General features: G+C 39.1%; 1 protein-coding gene across 8 annotated transcripts in view; it reads right to left on the reverse strand.

Moving 5' to 3' along the window:
- The window catches only part of nhsl1b (NHS-like 1b), a 113,235-nt gene that overhangs the window by 11,507 nt on the left and 89,426 nt on the right, over positions 1-12,302 (reverse strand). For 7 of the 8 annotated variants that reach the window (XM_030128639.1, XM_030128641.1, XM_030128642.1 and 4 more), the window contains exons 2-5: positions 9,061-9,213; positions 4,897-5,024; positions 2,076-2,274; positions 60-191 (exon numbers count right to left, since the gene is read on the reverse strand). In XM_030128639.1, the coding sequence (XP_029984499.1) occupies positions 60-191; positions 2,076-2,274; positions 4,897-5,024; positions 9,061-9,213 (612 nt within the window). The remainder of the gene's footprint in view (positions 1-59; positions 192-2,075; positions 2,275-4,896; positions 5,025-9,060; positions 9,214-12,302) is intronic. The other variant, XM_030128643.1, reaches the window with a different exon arrangement.

A 12,302-nucleotide genomic window follows, 5' to 3' on the forward strand; every position in this document is an offset into this window, starting at 1 on the left:
GTGTTGGTAAAGGTCTGTGGACAGTAGAGGGCAACCTATTGGCCCACAGTGATCCATACCTAGCTCCTGGTTGATGTTGTCAGGCAGCCCTGATATAGTCTTTCTGCGTTTGACCTTCTTGGGCCGGCGGGACACGGTGTCAGTGTTAATGAGGGAGCGCCGGATGCTCGCCTGTCGGTCAAACACTGCCCCTGGTAGCCGGGAGGGCGAGAGCAAGGCAGGCGAACACACAGGCAAACAGCAGACGGTTAGTGGAGGGGAAAAAAACTCAACAACATGCAGAAAGTTTACTTTTTTATTGTACATGCAATGTTAGCAGGGTAGGACACGCAAAGGTCATATCATTTCCCTGTAGTGGTATCTATACATACAGACATTTTCTCTTTAACCACAATAGTTTTTTTAATCGTCAATTTGACCAAATACAAAGAAAAATATCTGCAAAGCTAGATACTATTAGAGGCAAGTCTGTTTGACTCCTTTTAGTTTTTAATCCACCAGCCAAAGTGCCAAACAATCTCTTCTAAGCTCATTTTCAGAAGCCAAACTTAATCTTGAGAAAGGGCAACTACTAAATTGGCTGGTAAATTGGTCTGAAAACCGTAATTTGATGGAAATTTGTTAATTTTCAACCCTGCTTGTAAGTAACAGATATAAATACATACATGTTAATGTGTGAAATGTACAGTTCATGCTCAAAACACATGCACATGAAAGATAAGATGAAAGTGCACATCACAACACTCATCCACACACATTTTAATCTCACTCTTTGCACTTTTTTAAGAAACGTAAGAATCTCCCACTAGTAGCAACCCTCCACCCTTTCGGGTATCTGGCTGCTGACAGCCTGCAGGCATTAGGGAAATAGAAAATGATCCGAGGGCAGATAGTGTCTGTCACGTTCCCACTCAAAGTGACAGAAAAGTCTCTGATCTCCCTCTGTGTCTGTGTTTTCCTCCCTCTTATTCAGTAATCTAACGTGACAGCAGATGAAGTCAACACTGATTTGTGTGGAGTGGGAACACATTAAGCATTCATTAGTGTCGTAAGGATCACAGGCCTACGAGAATATTGACCCTGACACGAGTAAAATTCAGATGTTGGTACTGAACGGAGGACGTGGAGTTGCTGTGTTGCTCATCTGTTTCACACCTCCTCCCCAAATAATACATTTCCCATGGCAGATGTCTTAGAAGTGACTCATCAGATATGCTCCAGTGTTGTTATATTGACTGTTATAATTGCTACAGGGATCTTTTTAAATGTGTGACTCGAGTGGCAGATAGCGCGGAAAAATACGAAACGCTAACAAGTGGAACTGCGAGGACACATTTGCTGTGTTTGGATGTTCATCTGTCAAACGCTCTGTGATCTGACATAAAGTCGGTGAAGAGCCTTGACCCCTTGCAGAAGCTGCCAAACGGTTTTTAACACACAAATGCACGCTCACGCACGCATAAAGGAAGATGAAGGTCAGATTCCAACAAGCATGATGGAACGGTAGAGAATACACAGCAGACATCTGAGACTGACATATCTGGTGATTTTCCTCTGTGGATGAGCGAATACAATAATTGATTAGTCTATATTCTCTCAACCACAGAGGGATGAATAAAGAGACAGTCTGACATCTTACAAATCTGGCACTTATTTACTGCCTTGTTGAGATGCAGACAAGTGGATCAGTAGAATCACTAGTCTTTATGTGATGCAATAATTTCCCCCTAGGATTAGTTAAGTATTCTTATTCTTTATGTTTCAAGCTCAAACATGACATTAATATTTGTCTTCTTATTTAACTATTAAGACAGTAACCGGGCCAGTTTCCATAAATGTCAGACTGTTCCTTTAAGTCACACAAAACAAAATGCTGGGTTGGTTGCGAGAGGTTAATGGTACAGAAAAGACACCGGGGATGGATGACGCTGGATCGAACTGCTACTTGCTAAGTGATATATGGAACTATAGGACTGAGACAATTTGTTGTCCACCATCAGCACAAATGTAATTGTCACTAGTGGTTGTGAGATGTACATGGATCATGGATGCAGTTGTCTAGACAGGTTTCATACCTGTTACATTGATGGCGACTATGTCTGTGGGAATAGCCTGGGCCGCCTGCCTCATCTTCTCCTCTGGAGTGGGAAGGGGTGCTGCCTTGTTCCATACTGCCAGTCCATCAACCTCTGACCCCTCCCCTTCTTGACCTTGAGGGGTTTGGGGCCTCATGGAGAGCTGAGATTTGTCATCATCCACTGATGAAGCTGTGGACTGAATGAGAATGAAGGAAAAATGGTTAATGAGAGATAAAGAAGAGAGAGGAAGACAGTGGAGGAAGGAAATGAAGTGAAGACAGGACATATTGGAGCAAGATAATGGAAACAAGGGATGATAAAGAGGAAAAGTAAGCAAGACAAAAGGTGTGGGGGGGTCGAGAGGTGATGCTGAGGAAAAGAGACAGGACAGGAAACGGCAATGACAGGCGACAGAAATGACACATGGTGTAGAGTGATGAAAAGTTTAAAAAAGGACATATATAGACAGATATAGAAAAATGTCAAGGTAAAACATCAACATAACTGAACCAAATGTAAGCAGGAATAGGTCAGAATAAAACAGTAGAAGTTAATTGTCCAAAACCAAAACTGACAGATGGTACAAGCTACACTGGCGTACACAAACACTTTAATATATTCCATCTCTGTGACCTTTGAAAGCTTGCGGGGCTGTAAACATGTTTCACAATCAATCAAATCTAAATGGAAACACTCACATTCGCACACAATCGTATACACAAACACAGTCAGAGCGGTTGAAGATAGAAGGATAAAAACAGTGGAGCTGGAGAGAGAACCACTCATGTGTGCAACTGTTCGCACCGTATGGGTACTCAACCGCAGGACAGACCGTGGAGAAGCAATGGAGTAAACATTTTTATCGCATCATTCAGGCCTCAAATTGAGCTGTTAGTCAAAAGCAAACCAGCAATTTCCAGTTCGATGTCTGTGGTAATGCTGTCCGTGTGAAATCGGAGCATGAATCGGCCTGAATCCAGCGCACAGGTAACGCAAATAGTCCAGTGTTGTCATTGTCAGTCCATATTTGTAGCATAAATATTTGTCCTGACTTTTACAGCTTTATCCTCAGTTTGCCAGAATATTTTCCATGTGGGAAATGAAAATGAGCATCACTTTTTTTGGCCCAAAATGAAAAATGCCTACAGCAGCATTTTACATTAGTTATTACATATACATCCATTACGGCGATGTTGACACTTCCAAACACTGAAATAAATAAGGATAGTTGTTGTGGCTGTCATACATACAATACACGGTTGAGTGAATAAATTGGGCGGAGGCAACGTAATAAAGAAAAGAGAGTAGGACAGAGGGAAGGAATCTAGGCAATATAGAGTTTAGTGGCAAGCATGGCTTGTTAGTTTGCATCATTGTGGTTCATCCAGGAGCCCAGTTTCTCCTTTTGAAGCTACTGTCAGACAAAGTTAGCCTCACTGGGCTCGGGACAACAGGAAGTGATGGGGAGGAGTGAGGGGGGACAGAGGAAGGAGGACAAACAGGAGAACAGAGGAGGAGAGAAAAGAGACTGGGTGCAGATGAAAAGAGGGTGAGCGCACTGAAGGCAAAGACACAAAGCAAGAGATGGAAGAAAACAAAAGGAAACAACATTTTACAAAAGTCAGGGATCGAAATAGGAATCAAACAAGCTACTGGCATCAAAGGGTCTGAGGGACAAAAGAGCCTGGTAATAACAGTGAAACCAGCGAAACCTTTCAAAACGTACATGTAAATATTCAGACTTAAACACTAGTTGTCAAAATATTTATGCTCCACTTCACACTAACACTGTGCCAAACAAAGACAAATAAATAATAGTTTCTGTGTATTTTATTTTCTGTCTCCATAACTGCTTCGTTCTGTCTTTTATCTTTTAGCCTCCAGTGAAATAACTGGTATTTTAACCCATAAAGACCCAAACAGCCACCAGCGACCAAAACCACCCATTGATCCTAAATGAATAATATCTGTTGATCCATTAATCCTAACGATCCATGTGAATAATGCACGTAAAATACAGTTTGTTATCTTTTCATGGTCATCAGAAATGACCCATTTGGACATTCAGAGGCTCCATACTGAACGTGGAAACACTGTCATCTTCTACAACATTGGAGTTGGGTCAGTGACAGTGGATGGACACTTGGTTTATTTTCAGTTAATGATATATTTTACTGAAAAAGTCACTTTTTCTTCAGTTTTCTCTGTTTTTGATATAATAATCTGTAACTTTAATCTGAGCTTTAATGAACATCTACATGATCAGTAAATTAAATATAGGAAAATACCTGATTTTGACTGTAAAAATGCAAAATACAAAGGACAATATTATAATAAATGATAATAAATCACTTAATAATGGTTAAATATAAAGACAAATTTATTTGGGAACTAACATAAAAGTAACACTGGGACTTTATGGGATAAAAAAACAAATGGTTGCTTCAGTAAATGAGGGGAAAAGTAAAACATAAGTGGAGAAAAGAAACCCTTTCTGATAATGTGGAATTGCAGGACTGAGACCGATCCATTTGTTACCAAATATTAATGATAGTAGAGGTCAACATGTCTCACTAATGCAGAACTTTAAATTGAACTTGAAGTAAAACGTACAATTCTACTTGTAGCCACTAGGGGGCAGACTGGTACTGTTTAACGCATTCCATGTGAGCTGATGAGATGCTGAATCAGCATTAGATGAGCCTTCATACACCAAAATCTGTTTTCTAATAATGTTAGCAAAAAATACATTTCAGGCAGGTACATCTTGTTTAGGTGCATTTTCTGTGTGTAATGTGCATACTTTGCATCTGTATACCTTCTTGTCATTGTCGTCGTCTTCATAATCCTGCAGGCTGCTGGTGGACTGTAAGGGATCAGTAAAAGTGGGTCCCTGAGAGTAGTACTGGGAGCTCCGAAAACCATCTTTCCTCAGCTTGTCACATTCTGGAGGACAAAAAGAAAAAGAAAAACATGTAAGAGACAAACACCTGGATAATTATGCCCAAAAATATCATGTTTAGTACCTGACAAAATACATTCACTGAGTCATCTAATAACAGGGACACAAAGTATGATAAAAAGTTTGTCTTTACAGTGAGTCTAACTTAGAGCTTTCAGAGCAGAACATTTCTAAGATATTCCTGATCTTATAGAATGTAATATGCAGATTTCAGAGACTGGCTACTTGGTGCAAGCAAAAAAAAACCAAAAAACACCCATATGCAGTGTGAAATATTTACAGGAGACACACATGTAGCATGCACATTGAATGAATATATGATTTCTGTTCATTTGTGTGTGTGAGTCATGTGGGCGTACTCCCTGTTGAACGCTGCCAAACTCTGCTCACACCTCGTCTCGTCACCACCTGCTGTGACAGTGTTGTGATGCATGTGTGCGTGTGCATGCCAATGTGTGATAGAGTGAGAGCGGACTTTATAAATGAACGTGTGTGAGCTGGGAGGTGGGGGTCTGCGTTCCAGTCTGTCACACACAGATGGCAGGACCGTCCCTCTCTCCTCCATCTATCCTTCCTCTCAGGGGACATTTAGCACATCATCCCTCTTTCTTTTTTTCCCTCTAATATCATATAGTGCATCCTTTGTCTAGTCTTTTAATAGCTAATTACAAGTACCCTAAGGAAGACAAAAAGATGTTTTGTTTGCATCTGTAACTCCGTACTGTATTGCACTACTGCTGTTACTGTAAATAGGTTTGATTTATATCTTTTATATCATCTTCTAATTTATCTTTCATACCACTTTATTCTATTTTTACCTTTTTTTTTTAATGGCATGGCATTTAAATAGCAAGGTGAGAACGAAACGGTATCTTATTTCTCTGTGTGTCCTGTGCATCTAGTGAATTGACATTAAAAAAAAAAAAAAAAAAAAAGCTTTAAAACTTAGAGTCTTATATGCTCATTCAGAAATCTGACAATTCTAGGGGTTTGGGAGTTGAAAAGCTTGAAAACCACTGATCTACCACAGGGGGGAAACCTTACACGTTTTACATATATTAACCAAATGATACATTTATTCTCGAAGTGTTTTCTATCTCCAAGTCCCACTTCATGTATGTAGAGATGTGCTTTTCATGTGGTATACATCACAAGGATGCTGCATTTGATCCCTTTTATGTGCTATTCATCTCCATAGCTAATTGCAGCTCATCTCTAAGGAGACACACGCTGGTGCATGTATAATACTGTCGGTTAATAGGTCCTAATGGGGGTGTCAAAGGTAGCTACTGTAATAGTGAGCTGATGTGCCAGCGGTGTGGAAGAGTGAATTCAGAAAGCACGAGGATAATGAGGATGATGACGAAGATGAGTGCTATTAAGATGATTGGAGCTACGTGATTGGGGGTGGTGGATAAAATAAATAAGCCCTGATAAGGTGGGTGTTGCTTGTTGCTAGGCAGAACAAAATGAGGCGAGCAGAAAGTGACGTGAGTGATACCAACCACAGAGAAAAAAGTGTACCTATGTGGCACTCCAGGAATATAAAGAGCATGTGTCCTATATTTTATGATTCAAGTTTTTATTTGATTTTGTAATGGAGAATTTACATGTTTTACATTCACATAACTTTTTAGTGTTGTTTTTCTATATTTCTTTTCAGAAAAGAACAAAATCTATTTGTACAATTGTTTTTCTGTGTATATCTCCAGTGTCTTCACTTCTTGACCCCCCCCCCCCCTTTTTTTTTAAACAACAAAACATTAATAAAAAAAAATAATGATACAAACAACAGTAATATAGTAGCTAAACAACAGTGGGTGTCTGGATTTGTCCCTTTTGAGTGTTCATTAAGTCCATCCATGGTTTCCAGCATTCCTCAAATTTCTCATGTTCTAGTCTCAAAGCAAATGTGAGTATCTCCATCAGGGGAATTTCTTTAACAAGCTCTATCCAATCTTCTAATGTGGGTAGTTTGTCAGTCATTCATTTTCTAGGTCCTTCTATATTTTAACATTTATTTGAAACAGAACATGTTTAAATATGATAGAATTTGTGTCCAGTACTTAATTATGTTTGGGCTTGTGCGACTTTTATTAAATTTAGTAAACCCAATAAGTTTGCTTACAGTAGAGCTTATGATGAAGATAATGGTGATGTTGGTGAGAGGAGATGATCATGATTATGGATGTTAATGTTCTGTCTGACCTTACAGTGGAGGTTATAGATAGGTCATGCCCATGCTCTATTCTGTGGATATTATTGATAAGGAACATGCGACTATTATGCAACTCGCCTCATGTATTTCGACCTGCTGGCACGTTTTTTTGAAACTCACGAGCCTTGGAAAAATAGCCTCACTTCTAAATCACACTATGATGCATGTGTGGACGAGAGGATAAATATTGATTATTAATTACTAAGTGGTACCGGGCACAAGGCAGACTTGTGTTTGACGTCAGACTCCGGTGACACAGGGTTTATAAACGGCAATAATGGTATAAAACGTACAGTCATTCAAATAAAATCTTATGAAGGGAGCAGTTGTGTAATTCTGTCTCCTGGGTGTACAAACACACACACACCCACACACTCTAAATGGACAGCACAGGTGCTCTCATTGGACACCTGTTGCTTTCAGTTCGACCCCCTGGGGCTGGGTGGTGATGACAGGACTTAGGATGGTGACAGGATAAGGGCGGGGGATTAAGCCCACCTCCCAGGTGTCGTTTGTGGGTTTGTGTACCTAACAATATAAATAATGCAGGAAGTACTACGCAACAGCACATGAGACACACAATAGGTAAGACAAAGAAATCTACAATGTGTGTCTGTGTGTCATTGTTTGTAGGTCTTTGTAACCGGATTCTTACAGTGTGTGTGTGAGTCACCTGCTCTAACACAGACGCTTCCTCCTTCATTTATCTGGGTTTCTTTTTATCTACTTGTGCACAAGGCCACCCCACATGTAAACAGCAGGCCGTCACTGTAAACCGCCAAGTCACATAAACACACATACACACCCAAATGCACCCTTCGGTCCGTCATTACACTTCTCTCATTAACTGTTATCTGACAAATGGGTGGGAAAGATAACTTTCCCAGGAACGCAGAAGGACACAGGTGCCTCCGTTTACTGGCATTCCCACTTGTTGTTCTGGGAACATTACAAGGATTTTAGAAAGTCATCACTCTGTTGTGACTTGACTCCCTGTGTTTGTTTGACAACAAGGCTGTGGTTCTGTGTCTGTAATCATACTGGACAAACAGGAAGGAGAGGATCTCACACTATTGTGTTGTTTGCTGAACACAAAGTACAAGTTTGGATGTTTTAGTGCTGTAGACATTTTAGTAGTCACCTCAGTACTGTGACACTACAATGTCAAATGTGATGAAAAGGGGAAAAAACATCCCCAGTAGTAGTTTTTTTAGTGTGCACATTCTGCTTGGTTTAGCTGATTCAGATGCCAAAAGCAAAACATCACTGTATTTAGTAGAAGATAAAAGTTATTTTTTATCTTTTGTGTTATTTTAAAGTTCTAAAGTTCATTTTATTATCCCTATAGTGAAATTCAACCTCTACATTTGACACATTCTAGTACCTAAGGAGCAGTGGGCTGCCCCTGAAGAGACCATATCCAGGTCTAAACCAGTTCTTTGGTCTACAGCACTTACTGGAGAATTAACCTAGCATACTTTACTTTTAATTCAAACTATAGCAACATGATGGGAGTAACAATCAGTAATAATACTACTAATGCTAAAGGATATTTATTGTTTTATTGTTTAGTTTGTGTTCTTTATCTTGTCTTTTATCCAGACTATGAGTTTGAATGACTGTCTCCATTTTAAGTGTGTAAACCTCATACATGGGATGAAAATATAACGTACAACAATGTAGATGACCATAAAAGCTCTCTCAGTCCCAATTGACATCTCAGATCCTAGTGTTGTCCTGTCATTATTCTGGATCCAGTCCAAACCCTTGAAGCCTTGGACCCTCTCTGTCATGGTCCTTACCTCGCAGGGCGGTCTTGAGGTTGACTTTGGCCTGACGATGAAGATCTTCTACACACGGTGGTCTGCTGCCTGGTAGAAACACATTCTCCTGCTGGTGCCATGGAGCCGTGTAATGAACTGTCCATTTACTCTCCTCATCTAGATTGGACACCGCTGCAGAAACAGAAACACACAGACAAAATGAATAAGACTTTCAGATTTTTACAGGATCATTTGCTGCATTATTCATCATCTTGAATGCATAAGACATTGGTCTACCAATTGTCTGTCATCTGCAAAGAGACTAAAAAAGTGCACCATATATAATTTTACCCACAATGAGTATTTAATACAAACATTTTCAGGAAAGGAGAGGCTGTATGAGTAGTTTCTATGGATTCTTTGTGTTATTGTAAAAATATATATATATAAAAAAATGTCTTAACAAAGCAAAGGAAGTGGAATTAATGTAATTACTAGTTTGTAAAAAGGGGGTGGAGTCTGTAAGTTATACTTCTTTCCACTCCTTTTTGAGCGCCGAAAGATTTAGTTTGACCGTGTTGTATGATTCTTTGTTGTCTGATGATTCTATGTGCTCGAAACAAAACTAAACTAACTAACTAAAAGGAGGAAGGGGATGGAGAGAGGTGTTTTGTATAGAGGTGTCAGTCTCTGCACCAACAACATCACACTCATCTGAGACATCACACTGTGGACCACACACTTCAGAGGGGGAGGGACAACCCTACAGGAACAACTTTGAGGGAACTGATGACCAGCCCACATCCATCTTAAAACATCCAAACAAGCAACTGAAAACTTGACAATTAGCTCCAATTAACTTCCAAGATTGAAACATGATACATCTAGGCCTCCTTGTTTTCTAAAAAAAAATTACATATTACTGTCCTAATGGGTTTAACAACAAACTAGTGTTGTGCTCCAGTTTCCACAACATACACAGCTGTTAAGGTTCAAACATCTGCTCCAGACAGAAAATAACCAACTCCCCTTCGTTTGTTATGACCTAGAGTAAAGTAGGATCTTACTATTTTAAGTTGCTTTATACCAACATGATAAATACGCATCTCAACCCTTACCAAGTGAGCGAATCCAGGCCAAAGTTGGTGAACGTGGATGCAGAACAATTTCCATTTAAGCATCCAAACGTTAAGTTGTAAGTCCCTGTCTTGACTAACACAAGTCGTCCATCTGACTGTGACAGAGGAAGAAGTTTGAAGGAACTTAGAGGAAGGGGATGGGTCATGAAAGGGGCTGGGAGTTGGTAGTGTTTTTGTTCCGAGTGGTTTTTCACAGGTGCAAATGAAGTTGCATGAGCGCATGTGTGTCGGGGGAGGAGGATAGAGGGTTAGCGGGCGGGGGTCTGTGGCTGCAAATTAGTCGTCAAACAAAGTGTGAGACAGTCTCTAAGTGTTTTGATTCACAGATAACTACAAACAGACATGAGTATTTCACAACCTCTTGTGTAAATGGCTCAAATGTGCTTATTTGTGGCCGTAAGTCTCACAATTAATGCCAGAAAATGTGAATGTAGTGGTAGGATGACAGGAGACAGAGCAGTGTGCCAAGAAGATAAAACTGCATCTGGCTGAAGTCCTGCTGGTGGTGACTGATGGCACATTAATGTTTCTACACCTCATTTACAGCTGTTAACTACTCCTACGGTCGACAACTGGGGTCATTATGTTTATTCATGTCTTCCTCCACTTTCTTCGACCGTTTAACACATACCTTTGGATTTTTTTCTCCTTTATCTCACTCTTGTTTTCTCCTTTATCACTCTCTCTTCTACTATGTTCCTTCCACAGATTCTGAAATACTGAGCCAAATACTGATACAGATGTTTAAAATATCAATTTCGAAGAGCGATGTTGAAAATACCAGTATTTTTTCTGCTTGTTTATTTTCTTTTGGTCTTATTTTCTCCCGTTTTGAAGTCTTTCAGCTCTTTGAACACCCCTACCTACTGAGCATAAAGTCAATAATTTAGAAGGTAAAACAACATTTAATATATATTAAAAAAACCTATAAACATTGGTGACTATGACTTACAGAATGAAAGGGAATGGTGTAACATGTATATCAAGTGCTATGTTAATTCAATTAGTCCTTATAATAGCACCTATTTCCTGACCAAGCAAATTAACTAATGGATAAACCAAGAAATATCTGCAAATATTATCTAAAGCTAAAGTAGGGACAGTCATCAAAATACTGTGTTTGCTACATGTTTTACATGAAAAGAGGTGATGACATGCACATCCAGTTGCTAAAAGGTGTGCAGGATCCCAAAAACAGTGGATGAAAGAATTAGATACTAGGGATGTAACGATTACCGGTATAAAGACAAACCGCGGTAAAATTACAGACGGTTAGTATTACCATTTAAATTCTAATTATCATGATACCTGTGTTTGATTACCCCACTTTGAAAACTAATGGTACTGCTCATTTCCTGGAGAAGCAGCAGCGCTCCAGGCACTATCTATCTATGAAAAAGGAACTAAAACAACTCAAACTTGATATGGAAAATGGTCAAACAGTGGCCATAAGGTGACATCTTTAATGCACATTTGCATATTTGATTGTTTACATGTTAATATTTTAATGTTTCTGCCAACAGTAAGTACATTGTGGCTACTATTTATTTTTATTTATTTATTTTCTAAAATACAACTTGGTTAAATTATTTCAGTGTGTGTATAAGTACTTTTTGAACATTTTGAGCACAATTTCAACAATATCACGATAATAATGATAACCGTGATAATTTTGGTCACAGTAACTGTGATATGAAATTTTCATATCATTACATCCCTAGTCCACACAACCTGTGAGCTCCCAAAAAAATATTTATTCACCACAGTAGTGACATTTCAGGCCACAGCCCTTCATCAGACATGGGACAGGTCATGACTTACAGCTGTTTATACAATAGAGTACTAATTGCAATATCACGTGACAGGTAATGAAAATTATCTCATATTATCAGTAACTTTTAAATAAGCATAAGTGTCTTTAAGTACTTAATAATTCATACAATATATACATGCTTTACACCACATGAGTGCTGTGATGAGTGTCAACTACAGAATTCATACACTGAAACAGAGGTGGGGTCTGAAATTCCATACTAATATGATAATTAATAGGCTAACACAGTATGTAAGGTCTTCACTATGTTTGAAGTAGTATAGTTTCAAATCAATAGTATATGAATTGCATAGTATTTTTGGTAAATA

The sequence above is a fragment of the Sphaeramia orbicularis genome, chromosome 24 (assembly GCF_902148855.1).
Source record: "Sphaeramia orbicularis chromosome 24, fSphaOr1.1, whole genome shotgun sequence".
Classification (NCBI taxonomy): domain Eukaryota; kingdom Metazoa; phylum Chordata; class Actinopteri; order Kurtiformes; family Apogonidae; genus Sphaeramia; species Sphaeramia orbicularis.